General features: G+C 41.2%; 1 protein-coding gene across 7 annotated transcripts in view; it reads right to left on the minus strand.

Moving 5' to 3' along the window:
* MSI2 (musashi RNA binding protein 2) overlaps positions 1 to 22,918 on the minus strand; it is a 973,036-nt gene that overhangs the window by 272,621 nt on the left and 677,497 nt on the right. For all 7 annotated transcript variants that reach the window (XM_069757787.1, XM_069757784.1, XM_069757786.1 and 4 more), the window contains exon 9: positions 2,814 to 2,928. In XM_069757787.1, coding sequence (XP_069613888.1) covers positions 2,814 to 2,928 — 115 coding nt within the window. The remainder of the gene's footprint in view (positions 1 to 2,813; positions 2,929 to 22,918) is intronic.

A 22,918-nucleotide genomic window follows, 5' to 3' on the forward strand; every position in this document is an offset into this window, starting at 1 on the left:
TTTTGCACTTGGGTTTTAATACAAATTTTGTACCATTTTTCTCTTTAATGTAATCTATGGATATAAATCAGCTGAGTGCAGCTCAGAGAAAGACAAATAAAAACAAGGAAGTTACCATTTTTCCTGTTAAGGTACCGTCACACTAAGCGACGCTGCAGCGATACCGACAACGATCCGGATCGCTGCAGCGTCGCTGTTTGGTCGCTGGAGAGCTGTCACACAGACAGCTCTCCAGCGACCAACGATCCCGAGGTCCCCGGTAACCAGGGTAAACATCGGGTTACTAAGCGCAGGGCCGCGCTTAGTAACCCGATGTTTACCCTGGTTACCATCCTAAAAGTAAAAAAACAAACGCTACATACTTACCTACCGCTGTCTGTCCTCGGCGCTCTGCTTCTCTGGTCTGGCTGTGAGCGCCGGGCAGCCGGAAAGCAGAGCGGTGACGTCACCGATCTGCTTTCCGGCCGCTGTTCTCACAGCCAGACCAGAGAAGCAGAGCGCCGAGGACAGACAGCGGTAGGTAAGTATGTAGCGTTTGTTTTTTTACTTTTAGGATGGTAACCAGGGTAAACATCGGGTTACTAAGCGCGGCCCTGCGCTTAGTAACCAGATGTTTACCCTGGTTACCAGCGAAGACATTGCTGAATCGGTGTCACACACGCCGATTCAGCGATGTCTGCGGGGAGTCCAGCGACCAAACAAAGTTCTGGACTTTCTTCCCCGACCAGCGACAGCACAGCAGGGGCCTGATCGCTGCTGCCTGTCACACTGGACGATATCGCTAGCGAGGACGCTGCAACGTCACGGATCACTAGCGATATCGTCTAGTGTGACGGTACCTTTAGACGTCAGAAGGAGCTCATTGCCTGATTCTCAGTTACAGGTCTTTCCTTACAAACTGAAATGAACTTCCCATGGAGGAACATGTGGCCAGATCATTAGCCTCCTCCAATAGAAGACCAGCTTTCCCGGTGTGGTGTTTTATACATGGTGGAGGACAGGACAGTCCTGGTCACATGCTCCTCCACCAGCAACCATTGTATGGACAGAAGTGCTGGTCAGCGTGTGTGGAAACTACACTAACAGGAGAAAGAGGCCGACCTCTAACTGAGAATCCGTCAGCGAGATCATTCTGGCACCCACCAAGAACATTTGTAACTCTTTTTCTGTGTTTCTCGGAGTTCATCCCAGCTGATTTATAGCTACAAAGAGCCTAGAAAAGCCAAACAGAACAAATTATGTAATGAAATCCAATTGCTAATATTATTTTTAGCGAAAAATGTGTGCGTTTAGGTAACCTTAAAGGTCTAATTAGACAACACATTCATATATAAGTTGATAGGCACCTCTTTACTGGCCTGTTGACACAAGCTGACAAAACTGTGCAGGGAAGAATGAACATGAATTTAATTATTCTGTCCCAATACAAAATAGGCATCATGTGACGGCCGTGATCACGATTTTTAAGCCGTCATAGATGATCCACATATCCCACAAAAGACAATAGCCAGAAATTAGGAAAAAGCTTTCTCATCAACCCACGTTCAGCCAACAATCAGCTAGTCTAAAAAGATCAAAATCATTTTGATACATTTTTTAAAAAAATTAGACAATATTAGAAAGTGTTCAGTAATGTTCCTCCTTCAAGTCTTTTCCATATAACATTTCAGAGCGGTTTCAAAAGCATAGTATTAAAGTGAAAGTATTTAATTCAAACTGGATCTAATGTAACACATGTCACACTTTATCTCATTCAGTAAGAATTTGATGGTAAACACCTCTGTATAGCTTTGTAGTAAACAGGAGACACAAGGATATCTTGTAAGGGCCTACAGACATTCGTGGATAATATGGCTGCATACAATTTAAACTTTTATAAAGCCATTATATGGCTATGTGCATGATGTTTTAAGATGTCTGTCAGTAGCATACCACCAATAGCAGCAGGACACACGAATGCTAAGGCTGGGCTCCCCCTGCCAGGCATATCACATTCAACTATATAGGCAGCTTCCTCCTCCATCATTCTCCCTTTGCGTTTGAGCTTTCAGGTCTCAGCGCATCTCAACCAAGGAAGGTAGAGCTTAAGAACACACACTGTGAAGACCAGAGCAGTGGGGAACGAGGATATGATAATTATTATTATTTTTTTATTATTAATATAAGTACATTGTAGGGGCCCATAATATTATTTGGAGGACTATGAGGGTTGCATTATAATATTTGGAGGGCTATGTGGAGGGTCAAGTGGGGCCATTATACTGTTTTCAGGGCTATGACATTATATTTTTTGCAGGACTATGTGGGGGCATTATACAGTTTCCAGGACTATATGGGAGCAATTATACTGTTTGCAGGACTATGTGGGGGCCATAATATTGTTTGGAGGGCTAGTGGGGGCGATTATGCAATGTTAAGGGTTGTGTCTGGGCCATCATACTGTGCGGAGGGCCGTGTTGCTGTCACAGTTGGGGCATCATACAGTGTTGAGGTTGCCACACTTTGCGGGGAAGGAGGATACAGTAGGGTCAAGATACTGTGCATGTGGAGAGATTTGTAGATAAATTCACCATGGGGGTGCCATTCTGCACCCCAAGAAAATCTGAACATATGTTGGCTTTACCTACACAATTAAATAAAGAATTTGCATTTGTGAATAAGAGTGTGCGGTGAAATTCTTGATTACATGTTCCAGAATTACAAGTTGAGAGTAAAATGCAAAGTCCAAAGACATGGTTCACAGGAAAGTGAATAGCAGCAGGCTATAGCCTGTACCTTGAAATATAAGGTAACAATAAACTTGGAGCACTTACCCAGCATTCCCATCCCCAGCATGAATGCATCCATGGTATAAGGGAGACCTCTCGCCCGTCCTCTCGTTCCAGGAGGAAACATAACCTCTTTAGGCTGTGCTTTCTTACATTCAACCTACAAAAAAAAGAAAAGAAAACGTATGATGAGATGTAAATGAATTCAATTCAAATGTCAAGTAACAATGCTGATGGCAAAAACTAAAAAAATGACTGTAGCTTCTCCTTATTGTGAAATTAAAAATAGACTGAAATTGACAGAAACAAATGTGGGCTATAAATATTAACCCCTTTACCCCCAAGGGTGGTTTGCACGTTAATGACCGGGCCAATTTTTACAATTCTGACCACTGTCCCTTTATGAGGTTATAACTCTGGAACGCTTCAATGGATCCTGGTGATTCTGACATTGTTTTCTCGTGACATATTGTACTTCATGACAATGGTAAAAATTATTTGATAGTACCTGCGTTTATTTGTGAAAAAAACGGAAATTTGGCGAAAATTATGAAAATTTCGCAATTTTCCAACTTTGAATTTTTATGCAATTAAATCACAGAGATATGTCACACAAAATACTTAATAAGTAACATTTTCCACATGTCTACTTTACATCAGCACAATTTTGGAACCAAAATTTTTTTTTGTTAGGGAGTTATAAGGGTTAAAAGTTGACCAGCAATTTCTCATTTCTACAACACCATTTTATTTTAGGGACCACATCTCATTTGAAGTCATTTTGAGGGGTCTATATGATAGAAAATACCCAAGTGTGACACCATTCTAAAAACTACACCCCTCAAGGTGCTCAAAACCATATTCAAGAAGTTTATTAACCCTTCTGGTGCTTCACAGGAATTTTTTGAATGTTTAAATAAAAATGAACATTTAACTTTTTTTCACAAAAAATTTAATTCAGCTCCAATTTGTTTTATTTTACCAAGGGTAACAGGAGAAAATGGACCCCAAACATTGTTGTACAATTTGTCCTGAGTATGCCAATACCCCACATGTGGGGGTAAACCACTGTTTGGGCGCATGGCAGAGCTCGGAAGCGAAGGAGTGCCATTTGACTTTTCAATGCAAAATTGACTGGAATTGAGATGGGACGCCATGTTTCGTTTGGAGAGCCCCTGATGTGCCTAAACATTGAAACCCCCCACAAGTGACACCATTTTGGAAAGTAGACCCCCTAAGGAACTTATCTAGAGGTGTGGTGAGCACTTTGACCCAACAAGTGCTTCACAGAAGTTTATAATGTAGAACCGTAAAAATAAAAAATCATATTTTTTCACAAAAATTATCTTTTCGCCCCCAATTTTTTATTTTCCCAAGGGTAAGAGAAGAAATTGGACCCCAAAAGTTGTTGTACAATTTGTCCTGAGTACGCTGATACCCCATATGTGGGGGTAAACCACTGTTTGGGTGGATGGGACAGCTCGGAAGGGAAGGAGCGCCGTTTGACTTTTCAAAGCAAAATTGACAGGAATTGAGATGGGACGCCATGTTGCGTTTGAAGAGCCACTGATGTGCCTAAACATTGAAACCCCCCACAAATGACACCATTTTGGAAAGTAGACCCCCTAAGGAACTTATCTAGAGGTGTGGTGAGCACTTTGACCCACCAAGTGCTTCACAGAAGTTTATAATGCAGAGCCGTAAAAATAAAACAAAATATTTTTCCCACAAAAATTATTTTTTTAGCCCCCAGTTTTGTATTTTCCTGAGGGTAACAGGAGAAATTGGACCCCAAAATTTGTTGCCCAATTTGTCCTGAGTGCGATGATACACCATATGTGGTGGGAACCACTGTTTGGGCACATGGGAGGGCTCAGAAGGGAAGGAGTGCCATTTGAATGCAGACTTAGATGGAATGGTCTGCAGGTGTCACATTGCGTTTGCAGAGCCCCTAATGTACCTAAACAGTAGAAACCCCCCACAAGTGACACCATTTTGGAAAGTAGACCCCCTTAGGAACTTATCTAGATGTGTGCTGAGCGCTTTGACCCACCAAGGGCTTCACAGAAGTTTATAATGGAGAGCCGTAAAAATAAAACAAAATTTTTTTCCCACAAAAATTATTTTTTAGCCTCCAGTTTTGTATTTTCCCGAGGGTAACAGGAGAAATTCGACCCCACAATTTGTTGTCCAATTTGTCCTGAGTGCGCTGATACCCCATATGTGGGGGGGGAACCACTGTTTGGGCGCATGGGAGGGCTCGGAAGGGAAGGAGCTCCATTTGGAATGAGGACTTAGATGGAATGGTCTGCAGGTGTCACATTGCATTTGCAGAGCCCCTAATGTACCTAAACAGTAGAAACCTCCCACAAGTGACACCATTTTGAAAACTAGACCCCCTAAGGAACTCATCTAGATGTGTTGTGATAGCTTTGAACCCCCAAGTGTTTCACTACAGTTTGTAACGCAGAGCCGTGAAAATTAAAAAAAAAAATCTTTCCCCCCAAAATTATTTTTTAGCCCCCAGTTTTGTATTTTCCCGAGGGTAAGAGGAGAAATTCGACCCCAAAAGTTGTTGTCCAATTTGTCCTGAGTACGCTGATACCCCGTATGTTGGGGGAAACCAACGTTTGAGCGCATGGCAGAGCTCGGAAGGGAAGGAGCGCCATTTGGAATGCAGACTTAGATGGAATGGTCTGCAGACGTCACATTGCGTTTGCAGAACCCCTAATGTACCTAAACAGTAGAAACCCCCCACAAGTGACCCCATATTGGAAACTAGACCCCCCAGGGAACTAATCTAGATGTGTTGTGAGAACTTTGAACCCCCAAGTGTTTCACTACAGTTTATAACGCAGAGCCGTGAAAATAAAAAATCTTTTTTTTTCCCACAAAAAATGTTTTAGCCCCGAGTTTTGTATTTTCCCAAGGGTAGCAGGAGAAATTGGACCCCAAAAGTTGTTGTCCTATTTGTCCTGAGTACGCTGATACCCCATATGTTGGGGTAAACCCCTGTTTGGGCACACGGGAGAGCTCGGAAGGGAAGAAGCACTGTTTTACTTTTTCAACGCAGAATTGGCTGGAATTGAGATCGGACGCCATGTCGCGTTTGGAGAGCCCCTGATGTGCCTAAACAGTGGAAACCCCCCAATTATAACTGAAACCCTAATCCAAACACATCCCTAACCCTAATCCCAACAGTAACCCTAACCACACCTCTAACCCTGACACACCCCTAACCCTAATCCCAACCGTAAATGTAATCTAAACCCTAACTGTAACTTTAGCCCCAACCCAAACTATAGCCCTAGCCCTAACCCTAGCCCTAACCCTAATCCTAACCCTAGCCCTAACCCTAGCCCTAACCCTAACCCTAGCCCTAACCCTAGCCCTAACCCTAGCCCTAACCCTAGCCCTAACCCTAACCCTAACCCTAGCCCTAACCCTAGCCCTAACTCTAACCCTAGCCCTAATGGGAAAATGGAAATAAATACATTTTTTTAATTTTTCCCTAACTAAGGGGGTGATGAAGGGGGGTTTGATTTACTTTTATAGCGGGTTTTTTAGCGGATTTTTATGATTGGCAGCCGTCACACACTGAAAGACGCTTTTTATTGCAAAAAATATTTTTTGCGTTACCACATTTTGAGAGCTATAATTTTTCTATATTTTGGCCCACAGAGTCATGTGAGGTCTTGTTTTTTGCGGGACGAGTTGATGTTTTTATTGGTAACATTTTCGGGCACGTGACATTTTTTGATCGCTTTTTAGTCCGATTTTTGTGAGGCAGAATGACCAAAAACCAGCTATTCATGAATTTCTTTTGGGGGAGGCGTTTATACCGTTCCGCGTTTGGTAAAATTGATGAAGCAGTTTTATTCTTCGGGTCAGTACGATTACAGCGACACCTCATTTATATCATTTTTTTATGTTTTGGCGCTTTTATACGATAAAAACTATTTTATAGAAAAAATAATTATTTTTGCATCGCTTTATTCTCAGGACTATAACTTTTTTAATTTTTTGCTGATGATGCTGGCAGCTCGTTTTTTGCGGGACAAGATGACGTTTTCAGCGGTACCATGGTTAGTTATATCTGTCTTTTTGATCGCGTGTTATTCCACTTTTTGTTCGGCGGTATGATAATAAAGCGTTGTTTTTTGCCTCTTTTTTTTTTTTTCTTACAGTGTTTACTGAAGGGGTTAACTAGTGGGCCAGTTTTATAGGTCGGGCCGTTACGGACGCGGCGATACTAAATATGTGTACTTTTATTGTTTTTTTTTATTTATTTAGATAAAGAAATGTATTTATGGGAATAATATTTTTATTTTTTTTTTCATTATTTTGGAATATTTTTTTTTATTTTTTTTTACACATTTGAAATTTTTTTTTTTTACTTTTTTACTTTGTCCCAGGGGGGGACATCACAGATCAGTGATCTGACAGTTTGCACAGCACTCTGTCAGATCACTGATCTGATAGGAGTGCAGGCTGCTTCACAGTGCCTGCTCTGAGCAGGCTCTGTGAAGCCACCTCCCTCCCTGCAGGACACGGATCCGCGGCCATCTTGGATCCGGGGCTGGAGGGAGCAGGGAGGGAGGTGAGACCCTCGCAGCAACGCGATCACATCGCGTTGCTGCGGGGGGCTCAGGGAAGCCCGCAGGGAGCCCCCTCCCTGCGCGGTGCTTCCCTGCACCGCCGGCACATCGCGATCATCTTTGATCGCGGTGTGCCGGGGGTTAATGTGCCGGGGGCGGTCCGTGACCGCTCCTGGCACATAGTGCCGGATGTCAGCTGCGATAAACAGCTGACACCCGGCCGCGATCGGCGGCGCTCCCCCCGTGAGCGCTGCCGATCGCATATGACGTACTATTGCGTCCTTGGGAAGTAAAGCCCACCCCACATGGACGCAATAGTACGTCTAATGGCAGAAAGGGGTTAAACTTGTCTTAAAGGGGTATACCTAATAAAGAGGTTTCAGGCACATCAGGTGGATATGCGATCAATGTTTGACAGAGGAGTCTCACAGGTGAGAACTGGGCAGCACTGACCCCCGTTAAGAGTAAGTCATCACCTAACTGCTGTGAGGGGATGCTGAGTAGACATAAGCGAACATCGTCGGCTCCCTCCTTATTCGGTAAGCTATAGCGCTTACCGAAGAAGCTGCAACAGGAACCTGGATCGCTCCCGATAATCTGGTATCCTGAGCCGCAGCTGCAGAGACACTTGATTATCAGAGCACTCCATGTATCCAGGTTCCCGTTGCAGTTTCTTCGGTAAGCGCTACAGATTACCGAATAAGGAGGGAGCCGACGATATTCGCTCATCTCTAATGCTGAGCACATCTATGACCTCAAAAAAGGTTATGGAACCTAAGTACTCAAAATATGCATTATATGGACCACAATATAGACTTTGAATCAATTCATTAAAGAGTATCCGTTGTTTTAATTTTAATTTAATAAATCAACAATACACATGAAAATAAGCAACTTTGTAATATATCTTATCACAAATCCAATTCTGTCAGAGAAAGAAGCAATCCGTAATTATCAAAATTTTCAGTTCTGAGGTAAAAATCTGCATTCAGTGAAGACAGACTTTCCCATTACTGAGATAGGAGATGGTGGCTGCTACAGATAAGAGTATATTTAGATAGGGGGAGGAGCATTGTCTGTAGCTCCTCCCTCCACATCTACATAGAATTGTATCCATAGTAATTTATCTATCTCAGCAATAGGAAAGTCGGTCTTCACAGAATACAGATTTTACCTTAGAATTGAGATTTTTTATAATTACTGATCAATTCTGGCAGAGGAAGAAGCAGATCTCTCTGATAAGATACATTAGAAAGTTGCTTATTTTCCAAGTATACTATTGATTTATGAAATAAGAATGAAAACAACGGTACGTCATTGGCCATGTTCCTGCCTTTGACGTGGGCTCACATGGTCTTTCCTCACACTTGATGGCTGATTTAATCAGACATCAAAAGCCTGCAACAGCTGTGAGTGGATCCAGGATCCACAAGCAATTGTTAACTACTTAAATGCTTCTGTCCATCCCTCACTGACAGCAGAATTTAACACACACACAGACAGGAAGCACGTCACTGATCCCACCCATCAATGTTATGGATGCCTCCCATGATTGTGGGGAGCTGATGGGTTATCATGACAGCTGGGGGTCTGCTGAAAACCACGATGCCCGTCATGATGGTCCTCCTGTGAATGCCAGGCCATGGCCGGTGTTCACTGGAGATTGTGATTTTTGCTACACATAGTAGTGCTGAAAAACAATTCTGGGGCAAGTAATGAAGTAACTTTTGAATAATTCTGTGGCAGAGCGCCAGAAAACGGTCATAAAAATTTTGAGAAATTGGTTCTTTTGCTTTTTGGGCCAAACCTTGTGAAACATTCTGCATTCTGAGTGGTGTAGAGATGAATGTGAGGGCCAAAGCAGAAGTATTCTTGCTAACTTAAGACTTCATAACATGACACAAAACTTTAGGTTTAGATTATAAGAGGACTGTCTGCTAAACCAGCCTAGTCTACGTGTACTAATTCACGAATGCATCTTCATACTTCTCAAGAAGTGATTACAATGAGATTAGTGAGAAGACAAAGCAGTCCAGAATCAGATAAGACCTAAAGGGACAATCCAGTTCTGCTCACTTTGGGATTAGGTTGAGTGCATGACGGGCCTGTATCGTGCACCTGTAATATAAATTGGAATAGGTGCGTGATACGTGCCACTTGTACACCTCTCCTATTCAAGAGAATGAGACGAAGCGCATGATCTGGACCACCATCAGGGAATTACTGCCCTTACTGGTGTACAGCAAATGATGATGAATTGAGGGTGGAGGAGAGTTAATGATGAATTGAGTGGGAAGTCCTGCTAGTGTGCAGGTTGACACTATGTCGCTTTTTTCTTCATCTGGCGTACTGTAGAAATTGGGTAAAAATTGGGAAATGTGCTCTGGAAACGGTGCTCTAGATAATTGTGATATTTTCTCCAGAGACCAGTCCTGGCTGGAAGAAGTGATAGCAGTCTGCGCTGAATGAAGATGAAGGACTTCAAATAGAGATGTCACTGGTGAGTCAGTGTGTTACCTGTACACTTACACTATGCACTGTATACTATGTACAGAGCTCCTGTGTACAATGTCACTGGTGAACCCTGTAATACCCGTACACTATACACAGAGCCCCTGGGTATAATGTCACTGATGATCCTTGTATTTCCTGTACACTGACACTATATACCAAGCTCCTGTGTATAATGATATTGGTGATCCCTGTATTACCTGTGCACTATATACAGAGCTCCTGTGTACAATGTAACTGGTGATCACTGTATTACTTGTACACTGGCTCTGTGTACAGAGATCAAGTATAATGGTACTTATAGTAATATTAGTATTGTTTGTTTTTTTATCAACGATCAAGATTGTATTATTCGGTCACTATGTGGTGTTAATGTGGTTTGGTCATAGTATGGTGGTATTTGTCTCCTGCATTTACTATTTGGTCACTATATGGTGGTAATATGTGGTCCAGCCATGGTGTGACATCATTTTTTCCTTGATTGTGGTATTATTGATCATTTTAAAAAAATGTATGGAACACATTCTCTAAAATAAATAAAAATCTACTTTAAAAAAGCACGGAATATTTTTTATATGCAAATTGCCTCTTCAGAGAAAAATAGGACTTAAACTCTATAGCGCCACCTGTTGGAAGTAGCGATCCTACAAGTCACAATCAGCCCTTTAACGAGTCGTGCAATATGACTTAGAATAAAAGCCAAATCAGTATCTCAATTCGCAGGCACGGTGTTTCGGGGTGTTGGCCCTGGTCAGTGAGAAGCATGAGAACTAATTTGGCTAGGTGAGAGGCTCTGGACTGGGGTCTAAGGGGTAAGGTTTCTCCTTGAATATTATCAGACATTTTAATAGGCAAGAGTAGAGTAGAGTAGGGCCTTTACAAAAGAATCTACATTCTCATGGTGGCAGGCTTAAAAAAAATCTTTCAGCCAAAACAAATGTTGCTGGCTATACATGTGATGGGAACTGTTATTGTGTCAATGGTGAGGAGTCGAACATGATGCAGTAGAGTAATTCCAAGAGTGGGCAGTGTGACTGTGGAAGATTTCAGGGGTGGAGCAGAGCTAGGGACGAGGTAGAGTTGAACGGAGTCAGGGCAGAATCTCGAGGGGGCCCGAAAATGCTGTCAGTATACGGCCCTGAAATTCCTGATGGCAGCCTGTGCATGATACTTAACGCTTGTGCACGCAACAACAAAAATTTGGTGACGTAACATCTCTAGTCCTGCTCGCTTCTGGTCATGGATGCAAGCATAGACATTAAAATGAGTAAATATGTACAACAATATCAGAATTATTTCAATTTTGAGATCTTCAAGACATTTTGCTCAGAAAAAAAATCAAGAAGAATGAAGGTTGAACTTGCTGGGCCTACAGTAGGTCTTTTTTCAACCTATGTATCTACAGTATGATAAAAAAGAGGAGCTGCTAATGAGTAACTGACAACATCAATTTATACAACCAATTGATATCTATAGATGGATGTATTTATTTAGTATTATCATTTTGGAATTTATTAAACGATGACTGAAAATGGATAACCCAAAATATTTAGATATTTGGCCACTAAACTTTACCCAATTGCACACAAAGAGACAAAAACTAGCAACATACCAATGAAAAGATGAGGTAATGTGCAAATATCGGTTTTAATAACTGCAAGGTATGGCAGTAGGCATCGAAGTGCTATCTACAAGTTGCTAAGACTGAAGTTCTGCCAAAAAAAATAGAGAAAATACGATCTTTCCATTACACAAGAAATTTAAATCCCTTGAATTACACTTTCAAATAGCTGTAGCACACTGAGAGCCATTACTTGCCAGACAGTGTTTTTAATCATAGATTTATGTTACACTAGACAATGTGTCATCTCACACACCGGACGCACAGTGGGGAACAGAACACAGTGCTGTGTTCTATCAGTCGGGTGTCTAAGAAAGCAATGTGAAAGGAATGGGTACCAACATTACACTGCTTTCCCCTACAGCATTCGGCTGTTTAATAGTGGGATATCCTTTTTTGTACTTACTATTGTACCGCAGGGACAAAAAAGGGGAAAAAAAAAACAATCTATGACACTGCGACAATTTTCTTATCATAGTTCACCATAATTTAGGCTTACATGTCACCTTATAACGAGGCAATTACTGACTAGTGATCATTAACGAGTCATCCTGCTTCACAGTGTCTGCTGAAATAATACACCTAGCACAAGTGGAAGCTTCGCAGAATAAAACTGCTCAAATGATTTCTTTTATCTCAAGGTAGGCAAAGGAATACATTGTATTTGTGAATAGGTTGGAATCGGATCAGATTTTACAGTTGGCAAGAATTGTGCAACCATTAAATAATGTGATGTTAAAAGACTAAAAGGGAAGGGTGGGGGCAAGTGTACAGACATTTCAGGCTCCACAAAAAAAGGCTATTGTAGTATCAGAATACTAACCTATCAAAGCAATAACATGGAAGAAATGAGTATAATATCCTAATGATTAAGCATCTATGATTCACAGCAATATCCCAGAGTAATACAGACATTTCTTTGAATTGTATATCTACACGAAAACCCCCAAAAGGAAAACTACACAAGATAAAAAAAATAAAAATAATTACTTTATAAATGAATATATATTGACTGCCACCATTTCTGAATAAAAAATAAATAAAGGTAAAACCACTTAATAAAAAGTCTGGAAGGAGACTTGTGCTTGTGAATATCAGGGGAAAAAAAACTATAAAATGCAACATAAAACACTGATCTAAATTCAATAAAGACACAATTCTTAAATAAATACAACACAAAAGTTACAGCATATATGTAGTGAATAATGGAATATATGGGGCATGGGGTCTTGGTGTATTGTAGCCATGAGCTAAGCACACATCAGGGTCTAAGGTGTAGACCTGTGCGAGCCATTGCTACGTCAGTAACAGGCTTAGTTTAAGTCAAGCCTTTTACGGCAAAAAATGATAATTCTACCATAATTACTGCTGCTGAAAGGTATTTATTGAGAAGTTCACGTTATGTATACAATTCACTATGTATTTATTTGTTACATATATGCATGTCATATTATATTTATGAATTATAGACGGGAAAAAAGTAATTAGTCAGCCACCAATTGTGCAATTTCTCCCACTTAAAATGATGAGAGAGGCCTGTAATTGACATCATAGGTAGACCACAACTGTGAGAGTCAAAATGAGAAAACAAATCCAGAAAATCACCTTATTTGATTTGGCAAGATATATTTAGCAAATTATGGTAGAAAATAAGTATTTGGTCACCCAAAAACATGCAAGATTTCTGGCTCTCACAGAACTGCAACAACTTCTTTAAGAGGCTCCTCTGTCCTCCACTCACTACCTGTAGTAATGGCACCTGTTTGAACTTGTTATCAGTATAAAAGACAGCTGTCCACAACCACAAACAGTCACACTCCAAACTCCACTATGGTGAAGACCAAAGAGTTGTTGAAGGACACCAGAAACAAAATTGTAGCCCTGCAGCAGGCTGGGAAGACTGAATCTGCAATAGGCAAGCAGCTTGGTGTGATGTAATCAACTGTGGGAGCAATAATAAGAAAATGGAAGACATACAAGACCACTGATAATCTCCCTCGATCTGGGAATCCACTCAAGATCTCACCCCGTGGGGTGAAAACGATCACAAGAACGGTGGGCAAAAATCCCAGAACCACATGGAGGGACCAAGTGAATGACCTGCATAGAGCTGGGACCAATGTAACAAAGGCTACCATCAGTAACAGAATCAGACCCTGCAGTGCCAGACGTACCCCCCTACTTAAGCCAGTACATGTCCGGGCCCATCTGAAGTTTGCTAGAGAGCATTTGGATTATCCAGGAGAGTATTGGGAGAATGTCATATGGTCTGATGAAACCAAAGTAGAACTGTTTGGTAGAAACAAAACTCCGTGTTTGGAGAAGACAGAATGCAGAGTTGCATCCAAATAACAGCATACCTACTGTGAAGCATGAGGGTGGTAACATCATGCATTGGGGCTGTTTCTCTGCAAAGGGACCAGGACGACTGAGCCGTGTACATGACAGAATGAATGGGGCCATGTATCATGAGATTTTGAATGCAAACCTCCTATCAGCAAGGGCATTGAAGATGAAACATGGATGGGTCTTTCAGCATGATAATGATCCTAAGCCCACCGCCAGGGCAACGGATTAGTGGCTTCGTAAGACGCATATGAAGGTCCTGGAGTGGCCAAGCCAGTCTCCAGATCTCAACCCCATAGAAAACCTTTGGAGGGAGTTGAAGGTGCGTGTTGCCAAGCGATAGGCCCAAAACACCACTGCTATAGAGGAGATCTGCATGGAGGAATGGGCCAACATACCACCAACAGTGTGTGCCAGCCTTGTGAAGACTAACAGAAAATGTTTGACCACTGTCATTGCCATCAAAGGATATATAACAAAATATCTTTTAAAAGCAAACCCTCGATCCAACTGCTATGTCCAGCTATCGTCCAATATCGCTGCTCCCATTCACTTCCAAACTCCTGGAGCAGCATGTCCACACTGAACTTTCCTCCCACCTAACTTGCTCTTTGACAATCTACAATCTGGTTTCCTTCCCATCACTCAACTGAGACAGTCCTGACCAAAATTACTAACGACCTACTTACAGCTAAGGCTAACAGACAATACTCCTCCTTCTAGACCTGTCCTCTGCTTTCGACACAGTTGATCACTGCCTCCTACTACAGATCCTCTCCTCTTTGGCATCAAATACCTTGCCCTATCCCGGATCTCCTCATACCTTTCCAACCGCACATTCAGCATCTCCCACACTACCTCCTCATCCCACCCTCTCTTTGTTGGAGTCCCCCAAGGCTCTGTTCTAGGACCCCTACTCTTCTCAATCTAAGCACTTGGCCTTGAACAATTCATAAAGTCCCATGGATTCCAGTACCACCTTTATGCTGATGACACTCAGATCTACCTCTCTGGCCCAGACATCACCTCTCTGCCATCCAGAATCCTGGAGTGTCTATCAGCCATATCCTCCTTCTCCTCTCGCTTCCTCAAACTCAATGTGGACAAATCTGAACTCATCATCTTTCCTCCATCCCATAGATCTTCCTTACCTGACCTATCTATCGCAATTAACGACATCACGCTTTCCCCCGTATAGAAAGTCTGTTGCCTTGGAGTAACCCTTGACTCTGCCCTGTCCTTCATACCGCAAATCCAAGCTCTTTCCCCATCCTGTCGCCTACAGCTCAAAAATATCTCCGGAATCTGTCCTTTCCTCCACCGTCAATCTACTAAAATGCTTATGCATTGCCCTCATCATCTCCAGTCTCGACCACTGCAACATTTTTTTCTGTGGCCTCCCTGCTAACACCCTTGCACCTCTCCAGTCCATACATAACTCTGCTACCCGACTAATTCATCTCTCTCCTCCTCCACAAATCTCTTCACTGGCTCCCATTCCCTCAGCGTATCCAGTTCAAATTCCTGCGCTTAGTAACCCGATGTTTACCCTGGTTACCGGGGACCTCGGGATCGTTGGTTGCTGGAGAGCTGTCTGTGTGACAGCTCTCCAGCGACCAAACAGCGACGCTGCAGCGATCGGCATCGTTGTCGGTATCGCTGCAGCGTCGCTGAGTGTGAAGGTACCTTTAGACCTTTAATTAGCCTGAAGCAATGAGAAGATAGCAATGCGTTTTCAAGTTGCTCTTGGGGACAGTGGAGGTCAACATAAAGTCTGGAAGGAAAAGCTAAATTTCAGTGAGAGCTGCTCGTGTAATTTGCTAATGGAGCAAATTGGCAACCCCACTTGACTGCCAGACTATTTGAGGTTCAAGCACAGAGACAGATAAGTCTTGAGTATAGGGTTTCATCTAAAGAGGTTGCATGGTTACTGTAAGATGGGCTCACACACATTCAACAAAATATGCACACAGAACCTCACAGTTCATCTCCTTTGTCCAATGCACAACATGAGAACTAAATACTTTGAACACAAATTAATAGGGTTAGAGACAGTCCATTGATAGTCATGTCCATGCGGTACCTGATAAGAATATCAGGTACAAGTCTAATAATATAAAGACTACTAAGCAAACTTCAAATTGCAAGATTTCTCATTTTTTATACAGTGAAATGTAAAACAAATACATAGAATATAAACCGGATTTCCCAATTTAAACAATACATTACTTTCTGATGAAACATTATCTCTAACGCATAAAAATTAAACCACCCATTACTCAATATATGCAATAATGGGATTATTTATCAGTTTATATATAATTGTAATTTTTCTTTTGTTTTTAAGAGCTTGCAACTTTTCTAATGACGTTTAGTTTCTAACATTTGGACACTATTACTGATATATATATATATATATATATATATATATATACACACACACACACACAAACATTTATAAATATTTCAGGCCTAAAATCAAGAGTTTAAACAAAACCTGTTATCGGATTCATGTTGCCTTAACCACAGTCAGCATAAGGCAGACGCTGCCTGCGTTGTACGCTGCAGTATTTCACATTCTTTTCTAAATACATCTAAATGCTCACAAAAAGAGAGACTTGGGGATCAGGGCGGGAAGACGACAGTCGCCAGTTGGTTTTCAAATATTTTGCTCTCTAAAACCCAGCGGCATTTCACAATAAAACATATATAACAATCATGCTGTCCATCGTGGGTGGATGGGTTTGGACAACGTATTTTTCAATATTTTTGTCAAGTCTGTGAGCTTCCAAACATGTGTGAACACACTTGCATGGCTCTGAGAAAGTACAGATTTGAACAACTAAACATGTGCAATAGAATCAAGTCCACCAGAGCAGGATTCAGGACCAAATAAACCTGGCTGTATACCACAGGGCTCTGGCCTTAGCAGTCTTTGAAATTTGGATAAACATTCTCTATCACGCCAAGTATAGTCAGGCAATGGACTCTTTATATCTTTATGCACCTGCCTTGTTCTTTCAAGTGAAACTCCACTTTTGGTTAGCAAGGCAGCCTTCTTTGCCCTCTGTCTGCCACAATGTGCATGAAATGCTCCTGTATCGCTTTTCAACAGCATTTGTTTAAAACAGACAAAAATATAATGAGGATATATTACAACTAACTATACTGTAAATGTTAAGTTCTTGCTGATTCACATCATGCAATCCAGACTGCTGGCATTCAAGGGTTTTGTGGCAGAACCGCACAATTATCCTAGCTGTTCTAGGCCGTCATGTATAACAGGCACAAATAATGCAAAGTTATCACTCCACGTGTGCTGAGAAATAAAGAAACGTTGAAAAGAGTGGCTAAACACGTCGTTTCTTAATTCCACTATCGGTGACAGTCTATTCATTGTTTTATAGATACCTGCGGCCTGTTACCAAGCAACTACATCAAAAGAAATTTCAGGTTTCTACAATTTTCATTTAAATAGCAGAGGTTAACTCATCATAATAGGATGATTTAAAACAAACACACCTACTGTCTGATTTCCACTGTTCAGGCATGAAGCCCAAAAGCACAATGGAATAGCGAAAGCAAGAAACCATTTTATTTTAGATTGTGACACATCCTGACATGTGAAATATTTCCTTCGATACATTTCTCGAAACACCTCCATATTTCACAAACTTTGTCCTGTTGTTAGTGGCTGCGAGACATCCTTTGACAGGAAAGTGGAAAGAAAATAAAGCTTCAAGTCCCCCTCCTTCCAAGCAAGAGGCACAAGATGAAAGGAGGATTGGAGTAGTGTCTTCTGTCTAAACTGTACAAGAGAAGCTGAGGCGGCTGGAAGGTGTATGCACAGAGCAAGGAGATAATACACCACGGAGGGGGATCCGGCGGGGGGTCCACTTTAATGTACAGCCTCTTAAATGTCTATCATAATATTCCAGTTAGCACAAAAGTCACTCACAATGTCTCTGTAGATATATCAGGTTGGGATAGTATTCCTCAAGGCAGCTGAAAATTGGCACTGTAGTTCAGAAGCTTAGTCGACAAAAAAAAAGCCTATTTACCAGACAGACATCACAAGAGTAGTCTACTCAATGATCTGATGCATCTCTTCTACAAAAACAGCTACACTTCAAGGAGTTCAACTCAACAAGTAGAGGATCGAAAAGATAGTGGCACAAACGTTGTGCGGCACAGACGGCAATCTCCAAGGAGCGAGATTACAGGTCCAAGCCGCAAAGAAATCATATAAAATTGATCTATTGTGTGAAGGTTAAAGATATAGCTCAAAATATTTCAAAAAGGAGAAGTCTAAAATGCGGTAATATATGCTTTTTGTATAGTACTTCACCAAGACAAAAAATAGTGATACATTCTCACAAAGCCATTTCAGAGAGCAATCAGCGGGATAGGAAAAAAAAGACCAATGCAAAGAGAAGATGATGACAACATAGCCGATTCCCTTGTACAAAATGAAGATGGAACGATCAAAACAATCAAAGCATCAAAGGGAGCAAGGAAAAAAGATAGTTCTGAAAAGTTCTGACAACTCATTTCCTAAAACATGAGAAAGCATTACTTTATAAATGTTAGCTGTCTAGATTTGCTGGTTTGTCCAGAAAGAGGTCATAGCACAATAGAAATCTATAAGAAAATGTAAAAACTGGAAACTCTTAACACTGGCCTGATTTATTGCACACATTTGTAAAGCACTATAAAACATGTTTATTACAGATGTGTAGTACAAATCTCGCAAGAACCGTGTACCTGGAATCTACAATCAATACTGATCATTTTGTTAGTACATTAGAGCGTTATACTAGCAAAACCCTCAAAAGTCTTTAATTTACATCACAAATCTACCAACAGAGAATCATTTTGTGATTTTTTTTTTTTTTCACAAAACTGCTCATCTTGACCTAAACACATCAGAAGAAAAGATAAAGGTAAGGAAGAACACACCTGTATCTGGTTATAGTCCAAAAAAAAGGTGTTTGAACGACTTCATAAGGTATAGGGCATTTACAGTACCACTAATAGCAAATGTTGGAACAAAGTGGCAAGCAATAACATGACTACCACACAGAGCCAAAAAAAAAATAATATCCTGCTATTTACGCACTTTATGCTTCATTCATATGTCCATTTTTCACATACATGTTCTATTCGTGTTTTTCACAGATAGAACACGTCATTATAGTTTATGAAATGGTTTACATATCAATGTTTTTTGCAGACTGCATGAGATATGGATATGTCTTTTTTGCTCCACATCATGGATTACAATTCTCCATACAAGTGTACAGTTTCATAAACATCCATGACATCACGTGAATGCCATTCATGTGCAATCTGTGTCCTGTCTGTTTTTAACATTAGAATGGGTAATAGAAGCTTTGCTATTTTTTTTAAGTGAAGAAACATACTCTGAATGAGGCCTAAGGCTATGTGCACACGTTCAGGATTTTTAGCGTTTTTTTCTCATGTTTTCCGACCAAAAAAACACAAAAAAAGGCTTACATAAGCATCCCATAATTTTTAATGCATTCCGCATTTTTTGTGCACATGCTGCTTTTTTTCCGCGGCGGAATCGCATTCCGGAAAAAAAAAACGCAGCATGTTCATTCTTTGTGCAGAATTGTGGGGATTCCGTACACATAGGAATGCATTGATCCACTTACTTCTCGCATGGGGCTATGCCCACCATGCAGAAAGTAGGCGGATAATGCTGTGCGGTTGGTACCCAGGGTGGAGGAGAGGAGAGGAGACTGTCCTCCAGGCGCTGGGAACCATATACCAGTAAAAAAAAAAATTATTAAAATAAAAAAAATTGTAATATTCTTACCTTCCCGCTCCTCGCGATGCTCTCGTTCCCAGTGATGCTTTGCGACAATGACCTGTGATGACGTAGAGGTCTCGCGTGATGCTACGTCATCTGGGGTCATTGCCACGAGGCATTACTGGGAATGGGAGCATCGCAAGGAGCGGGAAGGCTGCGGGGGCCGTCCGAAGGTGAGAATATTACAATTTTTTATTTTTTAATTATTTTTAACATTATATCTTTTTACTATTGATGCTGCATAGGCAGCATCAATAGTAAAAAGTTGGTCACACTTGTCAAACACTATGTTTGACAAGTATAACCAACCTGTCAATCAGTTTTCCAAGCAATGCTACAGATCGCTTGGAAAACGCTAGCATTCTGCAAGCTAATTACGCTTGCAAAACACTATTGTTTAGCGGGACTATGCATGCCAATTCTGCATGCGTATTTCCCGTGGCAGACAGTTGCAGAATTACATAGTAACATAGTAACATAGTTAGTAAGGCCGAAAAAAGACATTTGTCCATCCAGTTCAGCCTATATTCCATCATAATAAATACCCAGATCTACGTCCTTCTACAGAACCTAATAATTGTATGATGCAATATTGTTCTGCTCCAGGAAGACATCCAGGCCTCTCTTGAACCCCTCGACTGAGTTCGCCATCACCACCTCCTCAGGCAAGCAATTCCAGATTCTCACTGCCCTAACAGTAAAGAATCCTCTTCTATGTTGGTGGAAAAACCTTCTCTCCTCCAGACGCAAAGAATGCCCCCTTGTGCCCGTCACCTTCCTTGGTATAAACAGATCCTCAGCGAGATATTTGTATTGTCCCCTTATATACTTATACATGGTTATTAGATCGCCCCTCAGTCGTCTTTTTTCTAGACTAAATAATCCTAATTTCGCTAATCTATCTGGGTATTGTAGTTCTCCCATCCCCTTTATTAATTTTGTTGCCCTCCTTTGTACTCTCTCTAGTTCCATTATATCCTTCCTGAGCACCGGTGCCCAAAACTGGACACAGTACTCCATGTGCGGTCTAACTAGGGATTTGTACAGAGGCAGTATAATGCTCTCATCATGTGTATCCAGACCTCTTTTAATGCACCCCATGATCCTGTTTGCCTTGGCAGCTGCTGCCTGGCACTGGCTGCTCCAGGTAAGTTTATCATTAACTAGGATCCCCAAGTCCTTCTCCCTGTCAGATTTACCCAGTGGTTTCCCGTTCAGTGTGTAATGGTGATATTGATTCCCTCTTCCCATGTGTATAACCTTACATTTATCATTGTTAAACCTCATCTGCCACCTTTCAGCCCAAGTTTCCAACTTATCCAGATCCATCTGTAGCAGAATACTATCTTCTCTTGTATTAACTGCTTTACATAGTTTTGTATCATCTGCAAATATCGATATTTTACTGTGTAAACCTTCTACCAGATCATTAATGAATATGTTGAAGAGAACAGGTCCCAATACTGACCCCTGCGGTACCCCACTGGTCACAGCGACCCAGTTAGAGACTATACCATTTATAACCACCCTCTGCTTTCTATCACTAAGCCAGTTACTAACCCATTTACACACATTTTCCCCCAGACCAAGCATTCTCATTTTGTGTAGCAACCTCTTGTGCGGCACGGTATCAAACGCTTTGGAAAAATCGAGATATACCACGTCCAATGACTCACCGTGGTCCAGTCTATAGCTTACCTCTTCATAAAAACTGATTAGATTGGTTTGACAGGAGCGATTTCTCATAAACCCATGCTGATATGGAGTTAAACAGTTATTCTCATTGAGATAATCCAGAATAACATCCCTCAGAAACCCTTCAAATATTTTACCAACAATAGAGGTTAGACTTACTGGCCTATAATTTCCAGGTTCACTTTTAGAGCCCTTTTTGAATATTGGCACCACATTTGCTATGCGCCAGTCCTGCGGAACAGACCCTGTCGCTATAGAGTCACTAAAAATAAGAAATAATGGTTTATCTATTACATTACTTAGTTCTCTTAGTACTCGTGGGTGTATGCCATCCGGACCCGGAGATTTATCTATTTTAATCTTATTTAGCCGGTTTCGCACCTCTTCTTGGGTTAGATTGGTGACCCTTAATATAGGGTTTTCATTGTTTCTTGGGATTTCACCTAGCATTTCATTTTCCACCGTGAATACCGTGGAGAAGAAGGTGTTTAATATGTTAGCTTTTTCCTCGTCATCTACAACCATTCTTTCCTCACTATTTTTTAAGGGGCCTACATTTTCAGTTTTTATTCTTTTACTATTGATATAGTTGAAGAACAGTTTGGGATTAGTTTTACTCTCCTTAGCAATGTGCTTCTCTGTTTCCTTTTTGGCAGCTTTAATTAGTTTTTTAGATAAAGTATTTTTCTCCCTATAGTTTTTTAGAGCTTCAATGGTGCCATCCTGCTTTAGTAGTGCAAATGCTTTCTTTTTACTGTTAATTGCCTGTCTTACTTCTTTGTTTAGCCACATTGGGTTTTTCCTATTTCTAGTCCTTTTATTCCCACAAGGTATAAACCGCTTACACTGCCTATTTAGGATGTTCTTAAACATTTCCCATTTATTATCTGTATTCTCATTTCTGAGGATATTGTCCCAGTCTACCAGATTAAGGGCATCTCTAAGCTGTTCAAACTTTGCCTTCCTAAAGTTCAATGTTTTTGTGACTCCCTGACAAGTCCCCCTAGTGAAAGACAGGTGAAACTGCACAATATTGTGGTCGCTATTTCCTAAATGCCCAACCACCTGCAGATTTGTTATTCTGTCAGGTCTATTAGATGGTATTAGGTCTAAAAGTGCTGCTCCTCTGGTTGGATTCTGCACCAATTGTGAAAGATAATTTTTCTTGGTTATTAGCAGAAACCTGTTGCCTTTATGGGTTTCACAGGTTTCTGTTTCCCAGTTAATATCCGGGTAGTTAAAGTCCCCCATAACCAGGACCTCATTATGGGTTGCAGCTTCATCTATCTGCTTTAGAAGTAGACTTTCCATGCTTTCTGTTATATTTGGGGGTTTGTAACAGACCCCAATGAGAATTTTGTTACCATTTTTCCCTCCATGAATTTCAACCCATATGGACTCGACATCCTCATTCCCTTCGCTAATATCCTCCCTTAAAGTGGACTTTAGACAAGACTTTACATAGAGACAAACCCCTCCTCCTCTCCGATTTTTATGATCCTTTCTAAACAGACTGTAACCCTGTAAGTTAACTGCCCAGTCA

The sequence above is a fragment of the Ranitomeya imitator genome, chromosome 3, assembly GCF_032444005.1.
Source record: "Ranitomeya imitator isolate aRanImi1 chromosome 3, aRanImi1.pri, whole genome shotgun sequence".
NCBI classification, from domain to species: domain Eukaryota; kingdom Metazoa; phylum Chordata; class Amphibia; order Anura; family Dendrobatidae; genus Ranitomeya; species Ranitomeya imitator.